Below are 27,635 nucleotides of genomic sequence, written 5' to 3' on the forward strand. Positions count from 1 at the left end.
CTTCTCCCTCTCCCACTCCCCCTGCTTGTGTTCCTGTTCTCACTGTCTCTCTCTGTCATATAAATAAATAAAATCTTTAAAAAAAAATTGTAGAGTGTTGATTTTAATATTACACTCACTTAAAGACTAGAATAAAATATATCAGTTTTGTCTGGCTTTCTTCTGGATTTGTTGCTGCTCAAGACTGAAGTTGCTAGAAGTGTGACCACTGAATCAGTGAGCCATTGTGCTTTTTAAAGTATTTATGTCTTTTGTCTAAGCATTTGCTGTTTACTCTTTCCATCCATGTATAGTATACTATTTTTTTTTGGTAATATGGTAAACTTCCTCATTAAGAAAAATTTAAATATACTGCTTACTCCCCCCACCCCCATATTGGGCAAAAGTTTGTAAATCAAACAGGTAAATATGTTTAAAACTTAAAAGATTCTCTCTTTTTTTAAAGATTTCATTTATTTAAGAGAGAGAGGGGGCATGGGTGTTCTAGAGCACAGCGGGGAGGCAGGGAGAAGGAGAGGCAGAAGCAGACTCCCCGCTGAGCAGGGAGCCTGACACTGGGCTCAACCCTAGGTCCCTGGGATCAAGACCTGAGCTGAAGGTAGACCCTTAACTGAGGAAGCCACCCAGGCACCCCAAAACTTAAAGATTCTAATGTAAATCCTAAAAGCTGAAGTTCTTTACATACATGCTTCAAAAACCTTTTAGACTTTCATGGGAAATAAACCTGTTTCTAAAATGCATCTTGATATTATTTCAAGTGAGAGCTTAAGACCAAGTGAAATATTTATTCATTTTGGATTTGGTTTGATTTTATTCCAATTCACTAGAGTTAGAAAAAAGGAAAAATATGCTTGATTCTAGTACATGGTTCATAAGTAAAATAATATTTAAGTTCAGGCTGTTTAAAATTAGCAGGGTTCATTCTGGTTTTTGGTTTGTTTGGTTTAAAATAAAACTTTTTTTTTTTTTTTTTTTTAAGATTTTATTTATTTGACAGAGAGAGATAGCGAGAGCAGGAACACAAGCAGGGGGAGTGGGAGAGGGAGAAGCAGGCCTCCTGCCGAGCAGGGAGCCCGATGTGGGACTCGATCCCAGGACCCTGGGGTCATGACCTGAGCCGAAGGCAGACGCTTAACGACTGAGCCACCCAGGCGCCCTAAAACTTGTTTTTTAAGAGACTATAAAAAATTGAGTCAATTAAAATTAGTTGAAAAGGAATATGGATATTTTGAATTAGAACTTTTGATTTTTGAATTAGAACTTATCTATCTAATAGATACTTGTGTCAGAACCTTCTGTAAAGTATTTGAAATTTTCAGTTTTGCTGAAAATAAAGTTGATTTTAGGACCTCAACTCCTGTGTATTGTTTTTATGGCATGGTCTTTAAAAAGTAATGTAGTAGGGTATAGGTTTTAAAAAGTTCTGAGTCCTGTTGGTGCAACTTGTTGAAGGGAGTTACCTTGGGTAAATTACCAAACCTTTTTGAACACCTTAGTTTCTTCCATTTGTTAAATGATCATCATGAGTATGTCACAGGATTGGGTTGTAGGGATTAAATGGTATTACGGTTCTTTCTCACAGTATGGTGCTTGGAACTGCATTAAGAATTAGGGTGTGGATGGGGTGCCTGAGTGGTGCAGTCATTTATGCATCTGACTCTTGGTTCAGCTCAGGTCGTGATCTCAGGGTCATGAATGATCAGGCCATGTCCGGCTCTGCGCTCAGTGTGGAGTATGCTTGAGATTCTCTCTCCCTATCCCTGCTCCTCCCACTTATGCATGCTCTCTCCCTCTCTGTCTCTCTCAAATAAATAAATATTTTTTAAAAAAGAATTACCGGGGGGGGCGCCTGGGTGGCTCAGTTGGTTAAGCGACTGCCTTCGGCTCAGGTCATGATCCTGGAGTCCCCGGATCGAGTCCCGCATCGGGCTCCCTGCTCAGCAGGGAGTCTGTTTCTCCCTCTCTCGCTCCCCCTCCTCTTGTGCTCTCTCTCTCTCACTCTCTCTCTCAAATAAATAAATAAAATCTTAAAAAAAATAAAAAAAAATAAAAAGAATTACTGGGGATGGTTATTTAAAATTGCAATTTTCTGAGCCCCACTGCATACCTGCTGAGTCTCTCTAGCGGTGAAATTCTTGATTTTCAGTAAACTCTCCCAAGTGATTCTTCTGTCTACTGTGAGTGGTTCTTACAAACTATAAAACGGTCCTCAAAGAATATACTTACATAAAGGGGTGCCTGGGTGGTTCAGTCAGTTGAGCATCTGACTATTGATTTTGGCTTGGGTCATGATCTCAGGGTGGTGGAATCAATCCCTGGTTTGGGCTCTGCGCTCAGTGGGGAGTCTGCTTGAGATTCTCTCTCTCCTTCTCCCTCTGCCCCTCCCCCTGCTCATGCGTGTGTGCCCAGCCCCCCGAAATAAATAAATAAATCTTTAAAAAAAGAATACACTTACATGTAAGTTGATATAAATTGAACTTCAGACCTCAGAGGTGTCCTCTGTCCCTGAAGGTGAACTTCAAATCTCAGAGTTCTTATCCATTGCTACATATTGAAGCTGCAAAGAAAACAGAATTATTTGGAAAATAGTTATGAAACAGACTAATTCTGCTACCTGTAAATAAATAAACATGTAGCAAATTGGATCATTTGTTTTGGCTGCATGTTGTCACCATATTTCCAGTAAGCCCTCCATTCTGTTTTACTACTGGTAAAGCCATTCTATGTCCCTTATTCCTGGGGATTTGTATCTGATCAATGGCAAGCATAAGAAGACGTAAACACACTGCTTAATGTTTAGCATGAAATCGTTCCCAAATCCTAACAATTGTGCTTGAATAATTCTACATAAATTCAACAGTAAACCTTTGTGGAGCACCTGCATTGTGCTGAACCCTGTGCTAATAAGCACTAGGGAAATGCAAATGATTCAGATAATGTTTAGCTTTCCTAAGAGCTCCTTAGTCAAGTGAGGGGCTCAGACTCTTAATAATTATAGAACGTTGTGATAAGCACTGTAGTAGGGCATGTACCGAGTGTTGAAAGAGCATAGCAGGGCAAAGGAATGTTTTTTTTCTATTTCCATGGCCAATAATTCAAAGTTCAGAGAAACTGTTATTTATTGAGCACTCTCTGTGGGGCATGCACTTAAAAAAAATGCTCAACTTATGTTATTTAATCATTACAACAGCCCTATGAAGTAGCAGCTATCTCCATTTTATAGATACTAAGTGGTAGAATATGTGATTCAAACCTTGGTAAGACTTCAGAGCCCATATAATACCATTATGCCTCTAGCACAAAAACTTGATTGAATTTTTTTTTTTAAGGGAATTTTATGGTCTTTCAGAATTTATGCTTATTAATCCCATTGGTATGGTATATCCCTGTGATTAAAAATGCTGTGTTATTGTGCTGTTAAGGACTCCTGAATCTTTTTTTTATCTGATCTTTATCCTTTGCCACCCTGTTTTCCTTTCTATTTCTAGAAGTGGCATATAGGGAAACATGTCCAAAAGTCAGCCCATGTGTGACATCTGTCCATTTTGTTTTCTCTGCTTCTCCTTTTGTTTACTCTTCCTATCCCCAAAGGAAATTTAGTAATTCTTTTGTTTTGTTTTTCCTAGTCCTTTACATAGAGTCATGTGGAGATGAATGGTGTCTAAGGGAAAAGGCTCTGCCAGAAAGATTTTTATCATATCAAGGTCTCATAGAAATTGCCTTAAAATTTTTATCATGCTATTGATAATTGGGGTTGATTTGGCTGATTTAGCTGCTTGATTGGCGTTTCTTTCTCTCTTCCAAGTCTTGCTCTAGGGTTGTGAGCAGATGCACTCTGGCTAGAGCTTCCGGGTCTTAGAGTCCCTATTTCATGACAAGAATAGGTTTATATTTTAATTTGTCTACCTCTCATTCTCTGGACCTCAGTTCCTTACTTTTTATATATTATGATTTTGCTTATTTTTATGTTGTTTTCATGTTTTTAAACTGTCTTGTTTATTTTGGGGAGAACGTCTTGCCTTAATAGATGTTCCTTAGCCAGTTACTTAGGATAAAGAGTTTGAACTTTGATATCAAAACTTGAAAATTTGACAGTAGTCAGTGTTTCCCCTTCAGTCTTTTTTTTTTTTTTTAAGATTTTATTTATTTGACAGAGACACAGTGAGAGAAGGAACACAAGCAGGGGGAGTGGGAGAGGGAGAAGCAGGCTTCCCGCAGGCTTCCCGCTGAGCAGGGAGCCCAATGCGGGGCTCGATCCCAGGACCCCAGGATCATGACCTGAGCCGAAGGCAGGCGCTTAACGACTGAGCCACCCAGGCGCCCCTCCCCTTCAGACAGTCTTAATCATGCCTCAAAATGAGGTTCTTTTTATTTTTTGGGGTAATTTATATATTTTTTAATAGAGTGTTTGCTTTGGTGTTGTTAAATATACATAAAAATAGCTGTTATTTCTCTTTGAGATAGAGAAACAATAGGCAGTGAGTTTACCCTACTAATACAGTTGTTAGGTAAAAAACAACAACAATAAAAAACTTCCTAACAATACTTCATATCTTCCTTATAGTCACAGTGACATGCTGGTTCCTCTGTGCTTTTGTTACAGACTTTTAACTTCTGTTATTTCTAAATGGAGAGGTTATTCTTGAGTTAAAGGAGGATATTTAGACAGTCATTGACTTTGTTCAGTTTGTGTTATCTTATTAACATCTCTACAAGCCTCATAGTTAAAAACTGTTGTAGTTCTTGCTTTTCCTCAACTCTAAATCTTAAGAAACCGAAATCAAATGGCTAAAGTATGAATGAGATTTATCATTCATATAAAATTAGAATATCAGATATTCTAGAGTGTCAGATAACTCCTAAATATTTAAACATACTTAAAGTGGCCTTTTGGTTTTGGGATGCTCATGACACATTTGAATGTGGTCAGTGTTACACTATAACATTTGTTCCTCTCAAGGTGAATTGGTTTGAGGAGTGACTTCAGAAGACTTAGAAGATGTAACCACAAGGTGTTGCTCACAAGGTACAAACCTTTGTTTGAGAGATTGGGTACTAGCTCACACATACTATTTTAGGATACGTCTAAGGCTTTTAAACAATTAAATTCTATATTTAACACCTTCAATAGAAAGTGGTTATTCTGTTGCATATCATCTTTCTATTGCTGTATAAGGAGTCTTTTGTTTATATATTTAAGATTTAATTCTATTTTCTAGTTATAATAAGAAATTTATATTCCCTGAGTGAATTTTAATTGTAATAGAGGATCCCAGGAGTCCTCTGGTAGGAGAAGGGGCCTCCTGGAGCTGAGCTGTTCCCATTGTTTTGTTGTTGTACCTGCAAGACAGTAGTGTATTTTAGGAGACAGTTTTGTTGTAATTGGTATGAGACTCACTGTATCATGTGTTCTGGGAAATTATTGGGCAGAGTGGTGATTTTTTTGTTTTGTTTTTAATGAGGCAGATTTATTGATTTCCAGCTTTTCATGAGGATTTTGGCCTGTTGGGAGCAGTGCTTATAATGCTCAATTGCTAAGATCCAAAATTATACAGTTTCTAGTAGCAGATATTAAATTGAACATCACAGAATCGATTATTTTACATTTTTCTTTTCCATATGTTTTTGCTTTAAGGTAAGTTTCAAAATCTAAGGTTACCAAAGTATTTTTGGAAATAGCTCCTTAGCTATTAATGTGAATGATTGAGGCCTGAAAACTGTAACAGATTATCATTTATTCTCTTATTTCTTACTGCTTTGGAGCTGATTTTTTTACATTATATGCTTCTTGGGTGGGGGGGCAATAGTATATGAAGTTAAGTCTTTCAGCTGTATTAGGAAGGTTGTAAAATATAGCAGAGGCAGTATGAGGCAAGTGAGGAGTTCTGGCTACTTAAAGCTTTATGATATTGGATAAGTTAAACTCTTAGTTTTACTTTCCTCATTTGCATAGTAATGTAATAATGTCTTCCTGCATTTATTATGAGAGTAGATGAAACAATGAATTGGATGGTTCTTTATACAGTGAAATTTTATACAGCTGTTTTATTGCTAAGTTGACAAATTACAATGCCAAATGGTGACATGCTTTTCCTTGGCACAGTAGCTGCTGTCTGTCCCATGTGCTCATGCCAAGTCATTCCCAGTGTTATCTTGCCATTCTTTACATCTCTGCTATTTCAGATCTATGATGAAGCAGTCTGAAGAGCTTGATAATTTCTGAATAAAAATTCCAGAATGCTTGAGGTAGAAAGCCTGAGAACTATTCCTAGTATACTTAGGGATTTCATATTAGTAGAGAATATAGCCTTTAAGAGTTCTCAGCAGTTTCTGAACTGCTCAAAAGAGAATAGAATAAGTCTTTAATTTCTGCTAAGATAGTAAGTCTACCTTTTTTACTAGATGTACAAGAGGGTGAAAGGATTGGTCCTTAGCCAAATCCGTTCGCAATTTAAAATTAAGAGGCCTTAAGGGCATCTTCTAGTGATAGCATCTGTAGGACCTGTTTATCTTTCTATCCCACTTTAATATATTTGCAGAATTATTTTATTTATGCATTATAATTTACATATGAGAAAAAGCACAATTAGATGTTCCCTGGGCTTCGTAGTTGAAGATGCAGAGATTTTAAGTCTCAGGGTTCTGATGGTATCCATCAGATATGGTATGCTTTTCATAGCTGGTTCAAGTTCTGTTTCTGAAATGCTGTGGTTTCTTTAGAAACGCATACTGGGGAGGCAGGTGGGGAAAGTCATTACACATGCTTATATTGTTTAAGTTCTCTTACAGAAGCAAGTACAAAGCTGTAGCTACTGTTTTCTTTATTAACATATGGTTATACAGTAGAAAAGCGTGATTTTTGTTTATACCTTAGCTTTTGTTTTCAATTAAAATTGTGAAATGCAACAGCCATTCTTAAAATCTGTTATTTTAATTAAAAAATAATGATGCTCTGTTTTGTGAATTAGACCTATGAGATTTTTTTTTTTAAACTTTTTTTTTTAAAGATTTTATTTATTTATTTGACAGAGAGAGACACAGCGAGAGAGGGAACACAAGCAGGGGGAGCGGGAGAGGGAGAAGCAGGCTTCGCACTGAGCAGGGAGCCCGATGCGGGGCTCGATCCCAGGACCCTGGGATCATGACCTGAGCCGAAGGCAGACGCTTAACCGACTGAGTCACCCAGGTGCCCCGACCCATGAGATTTTACAAGCAACTTGCTCAGTGGAATTATTAATAGTTCTTGAAATATATAAGTTTTGGTGATATGGTGGATGATCTAGGGAAGAGTCAGACTGTTGAAATCAATTCTGTTTTTTATTTTCTTTGGGCAATTGGATGATAAAATGTATTCAATACCTTGGATTTTATTCTTTCTGAATCCACCCTTTCTAGATCTCTTCATTTAAAGTTCAGAAGACTGTGATTCTGTCTTTAGAGGAATGTTATAATGCAAGTAGAGATAGGTTTATTTTACAAATGAAGAAGAAATAACTTATAGTAAGATTTATAATCAACCTGAAAGGATGTAATTAACATTAACATGCTCAGAAATGAAAGTAAATGGAATATTTGGGGAGTTGAGCATGATGATTTAGAACTGAGATTCGATTAAACTAGGTTTTGCAAATATATTTGAGATTTATTTTACTAGGAAGTGAAATGTGAAGAAATCATTTGAAAGCATTGAGAACTGCTATGTATGTGTGTATGGGATTTGCATGCATTTCAAGTACATATAATACTGTTATGAATAAAAAGGGTGGTGTTGACAAGATTTGGGTTATCTGTCTACAAGTGGTGTTGGATTTGTGCTGTCATACCTGTTGGGTGATATACCTTGGAATCAAAAACATACATATTTAAGGTTGTTAACCATGCTATAATGTATAATATAGACTGCCTGTAATTCAGCTAGCTCTTAAGTAGGAATCTTTCATTGCTTTTGTGTCTGTCATGAAGGCTGCCTTATAAAAGGAGAATTAATCAGTCACAGATATTGCTTACTGGTTTTTGTCTATATTAGTACCTCTGTGAACTAAAAGAGCTATACACATTGGGTAAATATGCCAGTAACATTTGGGCATTCATTTACCTGGTAATTTCATACTGGGGAAAAACTCAAACCATTGGAAAATGAGATTATTATATTTTTCATTCTTTTATATGTGAGTTACAAATGAATACTTCATAATCTAGGCTTGGTATCTAGAGTTAAAAATACATTATTTTTTCTTTTATTAGGTTAGTATGAATTCAGTTAGCATCATAAAAATAATATAATGGAAGAGTAGAAGAGGAAAAAAGGAAAAAGTGCAGTTTAGTCAGTGAGCCTAAGGACTTATATGTACAGAGAATTGGTTTTAGATTTCTCAGGGAAGAGAGAAGAAGCACAAATCATAATTGCTACTTCACAATGCTTGTACTCACTAGAATCTATATGTATTCTGAAATCACTGAAAGAACAATTTAAAGCTCTTTAGAATCAGGTTCTAGTTAGCATAGTATGGTTTAGAATAGTTTAAGAATTTGGAGAACAAGATGATTATGAACTCTGCCTAGTCAAGTAGGAGGTGGTTCTTGGGCTTGAATTGAGGAGTCTCTGGATTGTTACTGGAAGGGGAGGAAACGTACAGAGGTAAGGCAAGAGCCGTTGAGTGGGCAGAGACAATAGAACGTCAGTGAGCTACCTATGAATAAGGCTCAGTTCAGAATAGATTTGGTTTTTCTTTTATGTTTTACATCTCTTACCCCAAATTAACACTCCATATTCCTTTTCCCCATCTGACCTTTCTCTGAGAGGTATTTTATTTTCTTAAAAAGAAATAAGCCTTCCCTTTCTAAAGGCAGAGTGGTCTGAATAGAGTCAACATATTTAGATATGTTCAGTGGCACCTATTTTATTTTCAAGTAGAATAAGGAAGCCTTGAGAAAAGAACTAGGGCCTTTAGAGTTGGATAAGGATTCACACATGGTGGGTCCACCATTCGACTTTTGACTTTGGGCAAATTTAACATTCTTTCCATTAATTTTGTATGGGAACAGTACTATATACCTCATGGGGTTGTTGTTTTCATTAAATGAAGTCATATATATAAACTAAATATGATGCCTGGTCTACACAATGAATAAATGGTGGTTTAAAAAATTACTTATAATTGAAACAAATAGTTGAAGTAATTCTATATGATAAACTAAGATGAGCATTTAAAAATAATTTGTAGTAAAGAATGCAGTTTACTTTGTATACTTCAGCAGTTTTCTCTGTTTAATTCTTTACGGTTCTCATTTTTCTATCTCTTCTTTCTTTTAGGAGACAAGGATGGCAGCAAGGTGACTACAGTGGTGGCAACTCCTGGGCAGGGTCCAGATAGGCCACAAGAAGTCAGCTATACAGACACTAAAGTGATTGGAAATGGGTCATTTGGTGTGGTATATCAAGCCAAACTTTGTGATTCAGGAGAACTGGTTGCCATCAAGAAGGTCTTACAGGACAAGAGATTTAAGGTAAGACCTTTGGTATTTCATGTATTTTATTGCTATCAATAGATGTAAAAAAGTATTTTTTTCATTCATTTCTCTTTGCTTCAAATTTGCTTCAAATTTCATTTACTGTGCAAATTTATTATAGAGACTTTATTTTCTGTTTTGTATTTTGTAGAGATAAAATTCACTAAAGATTGCAATATTTTTGAACCACTGCTGAGTGATACATGATTTTAAAATGTTGTGAAAGTAGATTAAAATTTCTTAATTTATACGTTTAAAAAGTGACCTGGATCTCATTGGTATAGGAGACCAGAGAAACTGTACCTGTGGTGTTTGATCGTTTGAACAATTGACTGTCCTTCCTTTCTTAAAATTTCCTTTGAATCTGTGATGCAACACTATCATTTATTTTTTCCTAAATACCTCTGATTTTCTTTGCAATTTTCTTATGTCTTCCATCCATCTACCCCTAGAAACCAGCCATCCCCACAGTTTAGTTTATTTTCATTTCTTAACACTAGCTCTTTAGGGGATCCTATGCATGAATGGTTCAGAGGTCATCTCCATTTTATGGTATATAGTGGAGAGTCAGGAGATCTGGGCTCTAATGTAGGCTCTGCCATTAACAAGCCAAACAGCTCTGTTCCATTCTCTACTTTCCCTACCTGTGCAACATTTTACTGAGAGTCTCTCCTGTGCTAGCAACCATGCCAAACTTGAAGGGCTATAAAGATAAATGAGATGATCACTCCTCTGAAACAGCACACAGTCTGTTAGCTCTGTTCTCTAGAATGTCCCAAACATTCTAAAGAGGTTTTTTTTTTAGAAAAAAAAATTCTTATACCTTTTGTCTTCAGTTCTCACACTCTCTCCTAAGTACTAGTCCCCTGCTGCCAAATGCCCATTGGATCTTGATTTGTTATCTCAGGTTGGCAAGGCTTCTTGTCTAATCCTGACCTGACTTTTAAGACCCAATGCAAATCCTTTCCTTTTTGCATTTTCCTTCTAATGATTCCTTCCCATTCCCTTTTGCTTTTTCCTTCTAATGATTTTGTTATTCACCTTGTCATTCAGACTTTTCTATTCTCTCATACCTCATATCTAGTTGTTATCAAACTTCATTGATTTTTTTTCCCCCCTCACTGCCTTGATGATTGTAACTTCTTTCCCTTTTTCATCACTACTATTCTAGTCTGTCCCTTACCATAATTTGGCTTACCCACTAGTAAGACTCTACTTCTGGGGCGCCTGGGTGGCTCAGTTGGTTAAGCGACTGCCTTCGGCCCAGGTCATAATCCTGGAGTCCCTAGATCGAGTCCCGCATCAGGCTCCCTGCTCGGCAGGGAGTCTGCTTCTCCCTCTGACCCTCCCCCCTCTCATGTGCTCTCTCTCAAATAAATAAATAAAATCTTTAAAAAAAAAAAAGACTCTACTTCTGATCTTCTGCATACCAGCACTAGAATAACCCCACAGTTCAGTTTGGTCATACTGTTTCCCCTGCACACAATTCTATGGTTCCTCATAGTCTAGAAAATAAAGCCTGCCCAGTTCAGTAGTGCGTTCAGGAACTTCCATAGTCTTGCCTTATCTCTAGATACTCAGCTTTCCAAGCCTTCTCTGCTACTATCCTTGAAATATATTGGTCTTTATGGCTTCATTGCTTTTATTTAGCTTCCGTTAGCACTCTCATTCTCTTGCTAATCTAAATCTTGTGCACATATAAAAACCCTTGTCAGATTGCGCCTTTATGAAATTTCTCACATGATTCCAGCCAGCCTGTGGATCTTGTTCTAAATTCCTTGAACACTTACTGTTTATAAACTAGGAAATTCCAGATTTTTTCATGACAAGGACTCCATTTTTATTACGTGTATCCTGGGTGCCCACACATTCAGTGGTTTTTTTTTTTTTTGGATTAGTAGTTGATGATAGCAGATGCTTTCCAAATTCTTGTTATATGCTCAGTGATTTACTAAGATTTTTACATAAGTAGTTTTATTTGAGCCTTATCATTAGTTCTTTGAGATTGGTACTGTTATTATTGGGATAAGAAAACCTACGCATAGAGATTATAAATTAACTTGCCCAGGGTCACACAGTTAGCAAGTGGAAAGTTGGGCAAGTGAATCCACACATTCTGACTCCAGAGTGCTTTACTAAACATTTTTATCATCACTGCATCAGAACAGTAGATTTTGTTTAGAAACGTATTTGGTTAATTCTTCTTTTTCTTGCCTTTTTTTTTTAATTAAAATTTTTTCCTTTGGTGTGATTAGGTTATTCCTTTGAAATGCAGTTTGGTTCATTTGTTTTTGTATGTATCCCTTCTTAGAATGTTACTCCTGTTCTTCTTGGCTTTTTTTAAAAAAAATTATATTTTCAGTCTGTGAAACACACTAACATGGTTCCAAAGATCAAAAATATACAAATGTCATTTCCTGTCTGTTCCCTCTGTCATGTTTTTTAGTTTTATTGTTTTTTATTATTTTTTTAAAGATTTTATTTATTTGACAGAGAGAGACACAGTGAGAGAGGGAACACAAGCGGTGGGGTGGGAGAGGGGAGAGGCAGGCTTCCTGCGGAGCAGAGAGCCCAATGTGGGGCTCGATCCCAGGGCCCTGGGATCATGACCCCAGCCTAAGGCAGATGCTTAATGACTGAGCCACCCAGGCGCCCCTGTAGTTTTAACTTATAATATTATTATTATGAATGTAGTTTAACATCTTTTCACCTGTTCACAGTCCATTTTGTTTGCTTTTGTGAGTATATGTGAATTGTTCTTTTTTTCTTTTTTCTCGTTGCCCATTTTTAAAGTGGGTTTTTGGCCTTTTCCTCTCAACTCTGAACAATTTTTTATTATGGATTTAGCCTTTGTGATATATGTAGTATTTTTACTTTGTGTATTCTATTTTTCTACCATATGATATTCTTTTCTTATATCTGGATTTTAAGTTATAAGTAGAAAGCCTTTCCTTATGGAAAGCCTTTCCCTCAGATTAAAGAGAAATTCATCCACTTTTTTCTGGTAATTACAAGATTTCACTTTTTACATTTAAATTCCCTGATCCATTTGAAGTTTATTCCTGTTTCTGGAGTTTATTCTTATGTATGGTATGAATTATTGATCTAATTTTATCCTTTCTAACTCATTAACCAGTTAGTTGCTCAGTACAGTTATTAAAAGGTCTGTCTTTGCTCCAGTGACTTGCGATGGTATTGTTAATATATGCTGAATTTCCACATGGACTTGGTCTATTTCTGGACTTTCCATTCTGTTCCACTAGGTCATTTGCATATTCCTTTGTCATTACCACACTATTTTAATTATAGAGCTTTACAGTATGTTTTAATGTCTCCTAGAGCTAATCTACCCTTGTAGCTTTCCTTTTTTGTGTTTCCTAGCTATTCTTGAGTGTTTGTTTTTCCATATGAACTTTGGCATCAATTTGACTAATTCCATAAAAAAGCTTTTTGATATATATATATTTTTTTAAAGATTTTATTTATTTATTCATGAGAGACAGAGAGAGAGAGAGGCAGAGGGAGAAGCAGGCTCCCAAGGAGCAGGGAGCCCGATGCGGGACTCGATCCCAGGACCCTGGGATCATGACCTGAGCCGAAGGCAGACGCTTAACCATGTGAGCCACCCAGGCGCCCGCTTTTTGATATTTTTAATTGAAATTTCATTAATTTACAAAATAACTTAGAGAGAACTGACCTATTTGTGATGTTGAATTATCCAGGAATAAGAGATATCTTTCTATTTGTTCAAGTTTACTTTTGTGTCTTTCAGGAGTTTTGTTATATAGGCTTTTGACATTTCTAGTTAAGTTTATTCCTTAATATTTATTGCTTTTGTTGCTGTTGTATGGTTTTGTTTTTGTTTTTATTTTTTCTTCTACGTGCTAAAAAGTGGTAAGTTCAGTTCTTTCCACTTTATCACCTTTCCTTTGTGAGACTTAAGTATTCTTTGTTCTCCTTGCTAAATGTTAACTGTTTCCAAAGGAAAAAAAAGGAAATAAAATTTGATATATTGGCCAGTTCATTTTGCTTGATTATCATAAAATAGTAGGAATTTTTATGACAACTTAAAATTCTGTAGTTTCACTTCTGTGATTTACATAGCAGCTGCCCAGGATTACACTAAATAATTATGTATTTCCAGAAAAGGTTGAAATAGGGTCTTCTCCTTGCCCAGTCAAATAAATCATCTACTGAACCTGCTAATATCAGTGAAAGGCAGTTTGTTTTGGTGAAAAAATGAGAGAGAAAATGGTCAGAGACAAAAAGAAAACCAAGAGTAATTATCCCTGCACACTAGTCACATAAACTATATCTAAGACACTGAGCTTTTCTATTAGGAATTTCTGGTATAATCTTCATTTCTGTAGTGTTCTACCTATAGTTTGAATGTCTTTTTTTCTTCTGTGACCCATCATACTGTGGCAAATTACTTAAATAGAAATTAAATTACTTCACTTGGCTGGTTTGGAAGTGCTTGTGATAGAAAATGCTCTTGTGGTCTTGTAGAGGTAAAGTCCAGCTAGGTACCTTATGTAGACCTTTTGTTAGAGCAGGGAGAAGATTAATCAGTCCCAAAAGCTACTGACAGTTGTTGAGGCTGGCTCTTCCAATTTGAAAATTGGTAAGTTGTGTTTTTAATTAATTAGTGATTTAGCGTCATTAACTATTAATTTCAGTTCTCCTTTGAGCTTAGTCATAGGTTTCAGGTCTCCTGCTTGGTTTCACTAGTTCTGTGGTTAGGATATGGGGGTGGAGATGTGAAGCATAACTGTCCTTCTATTGTGAATAGAGAGTGAGTAGGGCCCTACTTTTAATATATACCATTTTCAGAAATGAGGAGAGATAATGTCTGGTTTTGATCCTTGGGGTTATTATTATTCTCTGCATGGATATTGTGGAGACAGCATAGAAGAAAGAAAACCTTGGTTGTTCACTATTCAGTAGTTTTGTAAGCTAGAGCATATTCATTAACTTTATGAGCCTCAGTTTTATCATCTGTTAAAATGAGGATGCTACTACTACAGCAATGCCCCAGCCTACTGTTTGGCACAGAAAAGAATTCAATAAATATTGTGTTCCCTTTTTTCTCCAATGTTGTATGAATCAAATGAAACAGTGAATTATGAGAACATTTTCTGAATTTTAAAACTCCTTGTAACTAAATTCTGTTCTTATTTTTAGGCATCTGAATTACTACAAATGGCTATTCATTTTGGAAATTTTACTTGATTGTTTTACTTGCTCTTAAATTTGATAATCTTTTTTTTTTTTTAAAGAAACATTTTTTCTTTTTTAGAGAGGGATGGGGAAGGGGCAGAGGGAGAGAGAGGATCTTAAGCAGGCTCCATGCCCAGCGCAGAGCCTGACATGGGGCTCGATCTCACAACCCTGAGACCTGAGCTGAAATCAAGAGTTTGACCTTAACAGACTGAGCCACCCAGGTGCCCCTAAATTTGATGATCTTTTTGAGGCACCTAATTGTATTTATGTAACTATTTTAAGTCATTTGTGGAAAATCTGTTTCCTGATAAAACTGACAAACAACTTGAAAAGAAATAGTAATCTTTACTTATGCCATATGGAGGTATGTTCTTTGAGTCATAGAAACTTGTTATTGAGAGAAGGTAAAAACTAGGTCTTAACCTCTGTGGAGGAGAGAGGGAAGGACAGTAGGTAGGAAAGATCATACACTGCTGTGCAACTCTAAGAAAGTTAAAGCAAAACCAATGGGGAAGTCTCAGCCTGAGGTTGAACCAGAGGAGTACAGTGTTTCCTGGGAAAAGGTCTCCATTAAATATGTCTGCCATGGTCAGGCATTTTCTGGAACAGTTCATGGGAAGCTTGGCATGGCTTTAACAGGAGAATGTCTTTGAGAGCTCAGCAGCTGGGGCTGTGGGTCAATTATGCTCCTTGCAGTGGGAGATGTGAGAGGCACAGTTTCATAATTACCAAACCAAGCCTTGTAGGGATAGAGACCCTTTTATGCTACTTTCCCAACTGTGTAGGTAGTGACTAGTAAAATGTTTTTTTAATTGATTTGAATTTTTGGAGACTGTGCAAAGGTTGCTGTGGAAGAGTTCTGTTGATTTTGCTTTTAAAATTATATATAGTTTTATTGCATCTATTTTTCCGGAGACACAAAAAATGGAGGTGTGATATTTGTGGTCTTGAATGTCCTTTTTCTGGCTTTCAGTGGCTTGAATGCCTTGAGTGAATGAGAAATAAAACTTAATATAAGGCAGCCAGAGTAATTAGGCAAAAAAAAAAAAAAAAAAAAGGCATCCAAATTGGAAAGGAGAAGTACAACTGTCACTATTTGCAAATGACATGATATTATATATAGAAAACCCTAAAGACTCCATCAAAAAAACTTTTAGAACAAATGAACTCAGTAAACTTGCAGGATACACAAAAATCTCTTGCATGTCTATACACTAATAATGAGCTATCAGAAAGAGAAATAAAGAAAGCATCCTCATTTACAATTGCATTAAAAAGGATAAAATTCTAGGAATAAATTTAACTACAAGGTGAAAGACTCAATATTGAAAGTTATAAGACACACAAATAAATGGAATGATATTCTGTGCTCATGAATTGGAAGAAATCAATTTTGTTAAAATGGCCATATCACCCAAAGTAATCTACAAATTTAGTGCAATCCCTATCAAAATTTCAGTGGTGTTTTTTAAAAAAGATTGATTTGAGAGCGAGTATGAGTAGGGGGAGGGGCAGACAAAAAGAGTGGGGAAGGGAGAGAATCCCAAGCAGACTCTGCGCTGAGTACGGAGCCCAGTGCGGGGCTCGATCCCATGACCCCGAGATCACAACCTGAGCCAAAACCAAGAGTCAGATGCTTAACCAACTGAGCCATCCAGGGGCCCCTGCTATTTTTCAAAGAAATAGAACAAATAATCCTAAAATTTGTATGGGACCATGAAAAACCCTGAATAGCCAAAGCAGTCTTGAGAAAGAAGAACAAAGCTGAAGACATCATACTCCCTGGTTTCAAATTCTATTACAGAGCTGTAGTAATCAAAACAATGTGGTATTGGCATAAAAAAAAAAAAAAGAAGATACATAGATCAATGGAACAGAATAGAGAAAGCCCAGAAATAAACCTATGCGTATGTGGTTAATTAATCTATGACAAAGGAGCTGAGAATATACAATGAGAGAAAAAAAGGATAGTCTCTTCAATAAATGGTGTTCAGGAAACTGTACAGCCACATGCAAAAGAATGGAACTGGACCACTATCTTACACCAAACACAAAAATTAACTCAAAATGAATTAAAGACCTCAACATAAGGCCTAAAACTGTAAAACTTCTAGAAGAAAACAGTAGTAAACTCTTTGACATAGGTCTTGGCAATAGGTTTTTGAGTCTGACACCAAAAAAGTAAAAGCAAACTAAAGCAAAAATAAATAAGTAGGACTACATCATACTAAAAAGCTTCTCCAGAGCAAAGGAAATGATCAACAAAATGAAAAGGCAACCTACTGAATGGGAGAAATGCACTGAATGATATTCTATTGTATCCATGTATCGCAGTTTGTTCATTCATTCACCTATTGAAAGACATCTTGGTTGCTTCCAAGTTTGGGCAGTTATGAATAAAGCTGCTGTAAACATTCATTTGCAGGTTTTTGTGTGGTTGTAAGTTTTCAGTTCATTTGGATAAATACCAAGTAGCACAATTGCTAGATTGTATGATAACAGTTTGTTTAGTTTTGCAATAAATTGCCAGACTATCCTCCAAAGTGACTGTACAGAATGATTTTATATTCCCACTAGCAGTGAAAAAGAGATTTCCTATTGCTCCATATCCTCATCAGCCTTTGGTGTTGTCAGTATTTTAAATTTTAGCCATCCTAATAGGAGAGCAGTAGTATCTTGTTTTAATTTGCAATTTTCTGATGATTTATGATGTTGAACATCTTTTTATATGCTTATTTGCTATCTGTGTATCTTCTTTGATGAGGTGTCTGTTCAAGTCAATGCTCATTTTTAATGGTTGGTTGTTTTCTTACTGTTGAGTTTTAAGAGTTCTTTATATATTTTGGATAACAGTGCTTTCTCACGTATGTGTTTTGCAGAGATTTCTCCCAGTCTGTGACTTGTCTTTTCATTAGCAGAAGTTTTAAATTTTAATCAAAAGTCTAATTTGTCAATTTTTTCTTTCATGGATTATGCTTTTGGTGTTGTATCTAAAAAGTCACTGCCAAACCCAAGGAGACCTAAATTGTCTCCTCTATTGTCTTCTACGTGTTTTGTAGTTTTGCCTTTTCTATGATCTCTTTTAAGCTGATTTTTGTGAAAGGTATAAAATCTGTGATTACGTTCATTTCTTTGCATGTGGCTGTCCAGTTATTTTAGCACTCTTATGAAAAGACCATCCTTTCTTGATTGAAATGCCTTCGATCCTTTGTCAAAGTTCAGTTGACTATATTTGGTGGCTGTTTCTGGGCTCTGTGTTTTGTTCTAGTGATGTATTTGTATATCACACGGTCTTTTTTTTTTTTTTTTTTCCTGTAGCTTTATGGTAAGTCTTGAAGTCAGTCAGTGACAGTTTTTTGATTGTTCTTCAATATTGTGTTCACTGTTGGATGTCCACAAAATAACTTGCTGGGATTTTGATTGGGATTGCATTGAATCTGTTGATTAGGAAGAACTGGCATCTTGACAATATTAAGTCCTCCTATCCATGCATATGAAATATGTTTCTGTTTATTTAGATCTTTGGTTTCTTTCCTCAGAGTTTTATGGGTTTCCTCATGTAGATTTTGTACATATTTTATTGGATTTATACCCAAGTATTTCTTTTTGGAGGGGTGCTAAATTGTATTGTGTTTTTAATTCTAAATTCCAGTTGTTCATTGCTGGTGTATAAGAAAGCATTTGGCTTTTGTACCTTAAACTTGTACCTGCAGTCTTGTTATAATCACTTATTAGTTCCAGGAGGTTTTGTGGTTGATTCCTTGAGATTCTTTTACATAGACAACCAGGTCATTTGTAAACAAAGATAGTTTTATTTCTTCTTTTCCAATTTATATACCTTTTATTTCCTTTTTCTGTCTTACTGTATTCTGTACAATGTTGAATGGGGTGGGGGGTGAGAAGTCTTTTTTGTCTTGTTCCTGTTCTTAGTAGGAAAACACCTAGTTTCTTCACATTAAGTATGTTAGCTATAGATTTTTGTAGATGTTGTTTTTAAATTTGATGTAGTCTCATTTGTCTATTTTTGCTTTAGTTTCTTGTCCTTTTTGGTGTCCCCAAAAGAAGGAAATCCTATCACTTGCCACAACAAGGATGAGCCTTAACGACATTATGCTAAGTGAAATAAGCCAGTCACCAAAGGTTAAGTACATTGCCAACTCCAGTGTACTGAAGCTCTTCCCCTGTATTTGCTTATAGGATTTTTATAGTTTTAGGTTTCATGTTTAGGTCTTTAATTCATTTTGAGTTAATTTTTGTGTGTGGTGGAGGTAAGGGTTCATCTTCATTCTTTTGCTTATTGGTCCAGTTTTTCCAACACCCATGTGCTTAAGAGATTGTCTTTTCCCCATTTTGTAGTCTTGGCACCATTGTTGAAAATTATTTGGCTATACATGAGGGTTTATTTCTGGTTCCTTCTGTTCCAGTGGTCTATATATTTGTTTTTATGCTAGTTCCATACTGTCTTGATTACAATTGGCTTATAGTTTGTTTTCAAATCAAGAATTATTAGACTTCCAACTTTGTTCTTCTTTTTCAAGATTGTTTTGGCTATTTGGGGTCCCTTGAGATTCTGTATAAGTTTTAGGATTTTGTTTTTCTATTACTGCAAAAAATGCCATTGGAATTTTGATAGGGATTACATTGAATCTCTATATGGCTTTGGGTAGTATGGACATTTTAATGTTACTAAGTCTTCTAAGCTACAAGCATGGGATGCCTCTCCATTTATTTCTGTGCTCTTTGATTTCTTTGGCAGTGTTTTATAGTTTTCAGTGTACAAGTCTTCTATCTCCTTGGTTAGGTTTTTCTTAAGCACTATATCCTTTTTGGCGCTATAGTAAATGAGATTGCTTTCTTTTTTGATTGGTCATTGTTAGTGTGTAGAAATACAACCAATTTTTAAGTGTTCATTTTGTATCTGAAACTTTGCTGAAATTGTTTCTTCATTGTAACAGGCTTTTTTTTTTTTTTTTTTTAATTCGTTAGGGTTTTCTACATATAAGATCATCTCTGAACAGAGATAATTTTGCATCTTTTCCAATTTGGATGCCTTTTGTTACTTATTTTACTTGTCTAACTGCTCTGGCTATTATTTCAAGTACTATGTTGAATAGTGGTGGCAAAAATGATCATCCTTGCCTTGTTCCTCATTTTAAAGAAAGTTTTCAGTTTCAGTTTTTCACCAATGAATATGATGTTAAGGTGGGGTTTTCATCTTATACAGCTTATTATATTGAGGCAGTTTCCTTCCATTACTAGTTTGTTGAGCATTCCTATCATGAAAGAGTGTTGAATTTTGTTAAATGCTTTTTCTACATCACTTGAGGTGACCATTTGGTTTTTGTCCTTAATGCTGATAATGTGGTGTGTTTACATTCATTGATTTTTGTATGTAGAACCATCCTTGCATTTCAGGTGTAAATCTTTCCATTGCAGGTATAAAACTTGGTTGTGATATATAATCCTTTCAGCATGCTGTTGTTTGGTTTGTTGGCATTTTGTTGATGATTTTTGTATCAGTATTCATCAGGAATATTGATTTGTAGTTTCTCACTGTGTCCATCCTTTTATTTGTAAGGTATATGTGTCTTTTATTTAAATGGGTTTCTTGTAGATTATAGTTGGGTCTTTTTAAAATTCATTTTTAAATTTTTAATTTTAAATTTAAATTTTTATTTAAAAAAATTGAGATATAATTGACATATAACATTGTGTAAGTTCTCTTTCATGTTGGTGTATTTAAGCCATTGATGTTTAAAGAGATTATTGATGTAGTTGGATCATATTTTTGCCCTATTTGTTTACTGTTGCTATTTTGTCCTTGTTTCTTCCTTTTTCTTCCTCTCTTTTCCTGCAATTGAGCATTTTATATGATTCTATTTTTTCTCCTCTCTGACAGTATCTATTATACTTTTTAAAACCTTTTTCAGTGGTTGGAGTTGAGTCTACTGTGTACATTTACAACTTTTTGAAGTGCTCTTTCAAGTAACACTATACTGTCATGGATAGTGGACTTATCTAATGACAGAGTATTCCCAATTTCTGCTTTCCATTCCATATAACACTGCTGTCATTATTTTCACTAATCCATAAGCTATAATCACTGAATACATTATCGCTGCTACTATTTTGAACTGTTGCTGCTAGATCAATTAATTCTCTAATGCTCTTCCTTTTCTTTACATAGATACAGATTTCTTACCTATGTCATTTTCCTTCTTTTTGATGAATTTTTTATTTTAACATTTCTTGGATGGCAGGTCTACTGTTGACAAATTCTGTCAATTTTTGTTTTCTGAGAAAGTCTCAATTTCTCCTTCACATTTGAAGAAGAATTTTACTAGGTGCAGAATTCTAGATTGATTGGGTTTTTTTCTTTCAACATTTTAAATATTTTACTTCACTCTCTTCTTGTTTGCATGACCTTTGAAGAGAAGTTCGATGTAATTCTTACCTTTGCCTGCCTATGGGTAAGGTTTTTTTCCTCCTCTGGCTTCTTTCAGGATTTCTTCTTTATCTTTGATCTTTTGCATTTTGAATATGATATGCCTCGGTATAGATTTTTTGGTATTAATCCTCTTTTATGTTTTTTTGAGCTTCCCGCATGTGTGGTTTGGTGTCTGACATTAATTTTGGGGAAATTCTCAGTTGTTGCTTCCAGTGCTTTTTCTGTTCCTTTTTCTCTTCTCCTTGTGGCATTCCCATTTTACATATGTTACAACTTTTGTAATTGCCTCAATAGCTCTTGCATATTCTCTTCTTTTTCATTTTTTTTTCTCTTTGCATTTCAGTGTTGGAAATTTTGTTGTTATTTCTTTAGGCTTACTGATTCTCTCCTTGGCCATGTCCAGTGTATTGATCAGCCCATCAAAGGCATTGCTAATTTCTGTTACAGTGGCTTTGATTTCTAGCATTTACTTTTAAATCTTTTTAAAGTTTCCATCTTTCTCAGCTTACTTTATGTATCTGTTTTTGTGTGTTATCCACTTTTTCCATTAGAGCTCTTAGTGTGTTAATCAGTTGTTTTAAATTCTTAGTCTGATAATTTCAACATCCCCACTATATTTCAGTGATTCTGATGCCTGCTATGTGTATTCACACTTTGATTTTTGTCTTTTAGTATTTTTTGTAATTTTGTGTTAAAAGCTGGATGTGATATATTCAGTAAACGTTACTTAGGTAATAGACCTTTATTTTGAGTTTTTGTTTATCTGGCAGGAGTTAGACTGTTTATTGTTCGCTGTAGCTGTAGATGTCAGAAGTTGAAATTTCTTCTGGTGTCCCTTTTATTTTTTCTCCTGTTGTTTTTGGATTTCCTGAGAGACTTCTTAAATAAATTCTGAGACATGCATTTCTTTCCATTGTATTTCCCCATTATTATAGAGGAATCCTATTGATCTAGTGGTAAGGTGTGACAGGAGGAAAAGTGTTCTATAGTCTTAAAAATCATGTCTGAGTCTCTTAGTGAACCTGTGCTATGGGCTTGACCTTTATAAATGCTTTTCAGTTTTTTGTCCCTCTTCCTTCCTCATAGGTGAGATAAGGCTAGAGGGGGTTGGAGTTTTGTATCTCCCTTTGTGCATATGGAAAGCTAGATGAGGTTAGAATTGGGTATTTCCCTTTCCCCACTTTTAAGTTTAGAGAAGGCTAGAGTTGGGTATTTCTTTTCCCCCAGTTTAGTTAGCTTTGGTAGAATAGTTTTCCTTGAGGGCAGGTGTTAAGAACGGAATGCTCTGGGCCTTTTTATAAATGGCTACTTTTCTTCTCATCTGCTTCCCCCAGGTTTTTCCTAGATCTTCACTGTGAGGATCTGATAGAGCTTTAGAGATAAAACTGAGAAAAGCATGGGGCATGCCTCTCTGGATCTTTTCACTCCCAGACTTGTTCATATTACTCCTATGTTAATTACAGTTTAAGTTTTCCTCTACTGGTACTGGCTCTGTAGGCAGTTTCTGCTCCTGGGCTTCTGTTCCAGTAAGCTGTGATTCTGTGTATCTACCTGTCTTTCTCCAGTTTTTATGGCAGTGGTTTGCCATGTGACCTCAGTTTTTTGGTGGATTTAAGAAGAGTTGTTGATTTTCAGTTTGTTCAGCTCTTTTCTTATTGTGAAGATGAGAGGGATGACTCCCAAGCTCCTTACATACTAGACTGGAGCCCAAAAGTCCTTCCTTTTCTCATTTTATTTGTCTTTTTATTGTTGAGTAGAGTTCTTTATTCTGGATACAGATCCCTTATCAGACTTACAAATGTTTTCTCTAGTGGGTAGGGCAGTCAGTAGAAACCTTGTTAGCCATAGCAAGGATTTTGGCTTTAAATCTCTTCAAAGTGGGGAGCCACTGGAGGTTTTAAGCAGAGAAATCCTGTTATCTATCTTATATTTTAAAATATAAGATCACTCTGCCTGCTTTGTTGGATGTAGATGGAAGGTCAACAGAGGGAAGCTGAACGACCATATAGCTCAGCAGAGGTATGCTGAAAGACTTAGACTAGAAAGGTGGTGAGAAATGATCATTTCTTGGAGATACACAAACACACACACGTTTTTATATTGATAATTGTAAATACACCTGCAATTGTAAGAAATAATACAGAGATCCCATGTATCCTTTGCCCAGTTTCCCTCAATGGTAACAACTTGCAAAATTATAGTGCAATATCAAAACCGGGATATTGACATTAATACAGTCCACCAGTCTTGTTGAGATTTCCCCAGTTATACTTGTACTCATTTGTGCATGCGTGTGTGTGTGTGCTTTTATACAGTTTTATTACATACGTAGTTTTGTATATTCACTAGAACACTTCCTTCATCACAAGGATCCTCATATTGCCCTTTTATAACCATACCCATTTCTCTCCCTGCCGTTCCTCCACTCTTAACCCCTAGTTTAAACCCTTGCAACAACCAGTAATCTGTTCACCTTATCTATAATTTTTTTATTTCAAGAATACCAATGGAATCAAATACGGTATGTAACCTTTAGGGATTGGCTTTATTTGCTCAGCAGAGTTCTCTGGAGATTCATTAAAATTGTTGCATATATCAATAAATAGTTTTCTTTTTCTGAGTAGTATTTCATAGTGTGGTATACTATGGTTTGTTTATCCATTCACCTGTTGAAAGACATCTGGTAGCTATTCTGAATAATACGGCTATGAAATTCATTTATAGGTTTTTGTGTGAACATAAATTTCCATTTCAGTGGTGTTAAGGCCTAAGAGTGCAATTGCTGGAATCTTGGAGACACACACACACACACACACACACACACATTTTTAAGATTTTATTTTTAAGTAATCTCTATACCCAAAGTGGGGCTCAAACTCATAAGAGTCGCATGCTCTACTGGCCAAGCCAGCCACGTGCCCTTTGGATATATTTTGAAGGTGGGACCAACAGTATTTCTTGACAGATTGAATGTGAGGTCAGAGAGAAAGAAGATTCAAGATTTCAAAATTTTTGACCTGTGCAGCTAGAAGAGTCAAATTGTCAGTAATTGAGATAGGATATGGGTGGAGCAGGTTTAAGGAAGATCACGAATTTTGCTCATGACATGTCAAGTTGAGATGCATATTAGACACAGAAGAATTGACATGTAGTTAGTTGGCTAAAAGATCCTGGAGTACACAGGAGAGTTCTAGTCTGGGGATATAAAACTGGGAGTCATCCGCCTTTAAAGTCCTGAGATTGGAAGAGTTCGTAGAGGTAGCTGAAAAGAGGTGAGACACCAAGTTCTGTCTACTCCATTGTTTAGAAAATAGAGAGATTAGGAAGAACTAGTAAAAGAAACAGTGAATTTGGCCAGGGAAGAAGGAGAAATTGTGGAGAAAGCATTTCAAAGAGTGACCAACTGATCATCTATTTTTGTGGAAACCATAATTGTAGCATGTAAGCATAATCCCTCTAGTAGCCTGAGATTTTAGTTGTGTTGTATTCTGGTGGTATATAGGATGATATGTCTCCTTTCTAGTTTCTTTTTAGGAAAAAAGGGTTTTTGAGTTTTTGTTCATGTATTCAGAAAAGCTAGTGTGGTTCCAGGGAGGAGTTGCTAGTTAATATCCAACTTATGTGTATGCTTTCATGAAAAACCTTTTAAATTTAACGAAGAAGTGTTATCTTTTCAAAAAGAAGTGTTATCTTTTCAAAACTCTCACATCATTTTTTAAAAAAGATTTTTTTAATTTAATTATTTGACAGAGAGAGTATACAAGCAAGGGGAGCAGCAGAGGGAGAGGGAGAAGCAGGTTCCCCATTGAGCAGGGAGCCCGCTGTAGGGCTCGTTCCCAGAACTTTGGGATCATACTTGAGCTAAAGGCAGCTGCTTAACTGACTGAAGCCACCCAGGCACCCCCTCACATCTTTTTTTTTTTTGATACCTCTAAAGTCAATTGTAAGTGCTTTCAATACTGAGGTCCTGCTTTATTGTCACTGTATTCTTCAAGCATATAGTAATAAATGTAGTTGATGGAATTGAGTTACATTTTGTTGTGATAGTTAAAAGAGCATGGGCTTAGTAATCTGACACACCTAGCTTAAATCTTGTCCCTGCTCTTTGCCCGCAAATTCCTTAACCTCACTATGCCCTCACCCCCTTTCTAAGTGGGGATTGATACTGTTGTCTACTTAATTGGTTTGTGGAGAGAATTAAATGAAGTCAGGAAGATAAAGTTCTTAGCAGGGTACCTGGCTCTTGATTTTCAGTAATCCTGTAGTTGTTGGTACTATCATTGTTATGGAATAATATTTCAAAGATACAGGGTTAAAGCAGTGTTGCATTTAAGTTAGGGTTGACTTACATGCTCAGGCCTCTGAAAACTAAGCGTTTAAGAACCCTCACTTTTATATTTACTTCAGTCCATATTAGCCTGCTGGGAATAGAAGTTCTTTTTTTTTTTTTTTTTTTTAAAGATTTTATTTATTTATTTGAGAGAGAGAGAATGAGAGACAGAGAGCATGAGAGGGGGGAGGGTCAGAGGGAGAAGCAGACTCCCTGCCGAGCAGGGAGCCCGATGCGGGACTCGATCCAGGGACTCCAGGATCATGACGTGAGCCGAAGGCAGTCGCTTAACCAACTGAGCCACCCAGGCGCCCGGAATAGAAGTTCTTTAGGCTCTCCAGGCATCCTTTCTGTTGTTTCCCTTTCCTTTCTCCTTTCTGTGCCGGACAAGTTGTTTGTGGGACTGATTGGAAAAATTTGCATGTATGAATCCTGTTTATTCCTATAAAATTGGGATTTTTTTTGTAGAAAATTTTAAGCCTGCCTGACAGTATATATAACTATAATTTATAATTTAGGTTTTTATTTATATACTAATTATAGTAATGTAAAAGAAAAATGTTACTGTAAATTTCCAGAACATTAGTTGATATTAGAAAGTCCACTCTGTATATGAGATAAATATATATAACATATATATATATTATATATATCAATGTATATATACTAAGTGTGAATGAGATTGAATATATAAGGAACTTTCTTTCCTTGGCTTTTAGAGCAGGAAATGGCAAACTGTGTGCCTGTTGCCTATTTTTGTAAATAAAGTTTTATTGGAGCATAGGCACACCGATTCTTTTACATATTGTTATTGACTGCTTTTCCACCGTAACTGTAGAGTTAAGTAATTGCAACAGAGACTATGGCCTGCAGGCCCCAAAGTATTTATAATCTGGCCCTTTATAGAAAATGTTTTCTGACCTTTATTCTAGGGTATTATTTTGGTGGCTCATCTTTTACAGCCTTGCTCATTCTCAGTTTCTTGTATGATTCCTTTTCATCTGTCTGCCTACATGTTGATATTCTCCAGGATCTTCTTGGGAATGTCTTACCTGTCTTGGGGCATTTGTGATACCACTGTCCAGGTTATACTGCCTGACCAGTTTATTAGTGTCCTTTATAGACTTCTCTGCTGCTGGAGACTCTGGCTACTTCTTTTTCTTATTTTACAGTCAATTTTATCTACTCCGGTGGCTTCAAGAACCATCTAGACCTCTTGCTAGAGGATAAGATGAACATATCAGATTGCTTTCTGGACTTTTCCATTTCTGTGTCCTTCAGTCATTTCAATAAACGGTGTCCCAAACTGAATTCATTCCTTTTTTCTTCGAAAACAGCTTCCCAGGTCATTGAACTCTACTGTCATGTTAATAGTCACATGAGTCAGAAGCTTGGTAGTTAATCACTCTCCTCCTTCTGGTTACCAAACCTATAGCAGCAGGTGCTCAAAAAACTGTTGATCTGCCTCTCAGTTGATCTGTCATTCTCTTCCTTCTGTTTTTACTTTTTTCTACCTAAGTGCAGGTCCTAGTTTAATTTATCTTCTCTTCCTTAAAAATTTTTTTTTTCATAACCAGTGATCTTCGCAAATAAATCTCTTGCTTAGAGCAGATCAGTGGTACTTTATGGCTTGTAGTATTCACACTTTTTAGACTTTCCACCAGGGCCCTTTCCAGAATTTTTCAAGGTACTAATAAGCAAATTTTTCTTAGGTCCAGTTCCCATTTACCTGTAGCACTTTCTGAGAGAGCTAGAGTTTTCACATTGTATTGTAATTGTTGGGTTGGCTTATCCATTAGAATATGAAATCTTTAAGGACTATGAATTTTATACACTCAGAGTCCTGGTTCTGACACATAGTTGGCTTCGAAATAATGGTACACGTGAAGTTATTTTGAGATGATATTCTAGCTAATTGTAGGGTCTTTGGGGGCATCTGAATTTACTGTGTAATCAAAGATTTGGAGATGGATTAAACAATTTTTCAGTCCTAATATGATTACAAAGGATGGGTGATGGAACTCTGGATGATCCTTTTTTAAAGAAGATTTTATTTATTTTGTTAGAGCATGAGCACACGAATACAGAGTGGGGGAGGGAGAGAATCTCAAGCAGACTCTGCTA

At 36.0% G+C, this 27,635-nt stretch overlaps 1 protein-coding gene across 2 annotated transcripts in view; it reads left to right on the forward strand.

Annotated features, from left to right (window-relative positions):
- Nucleotides 1-27,635, forward strand: part of GSK3B (glycogen synthase kinase 3 beta) — a 206,669-nt gene that overhangs the window by 58,337 nt on the left and 120,697 nt on the right. For both annotated transcript variants that reach the window (XM_035000079.1, XM_035000080.1), the window contains exon 2: nucleotides 9,314-9,507. In XM_035000079.1, coding sequence (XP_034855970.1) covers nucleotides 9,314-9,507 — 194 coding nt within the window. The remainder of the gene's footprint in view (nucleotides 1-9,313; nucleotides 9,508-27,635) is intronic.

This window comes from Mirounga leonina, unplaced genomic scaffold (assembly GCF_011800145.1).
Source record: "Mirounga leonina isolate KUSES-001 unplaced genomic scaffold, KU_Mleo_1.0 Mir_115, whole genome shotgun sequence".
Classification (NCBI taxonomy): domain Eukaryota; kingdom Metazoa; phylum Chordata; class Mammalia; order Carnivora; family Phocidae; genus Mirounga; species Mirounga leonina.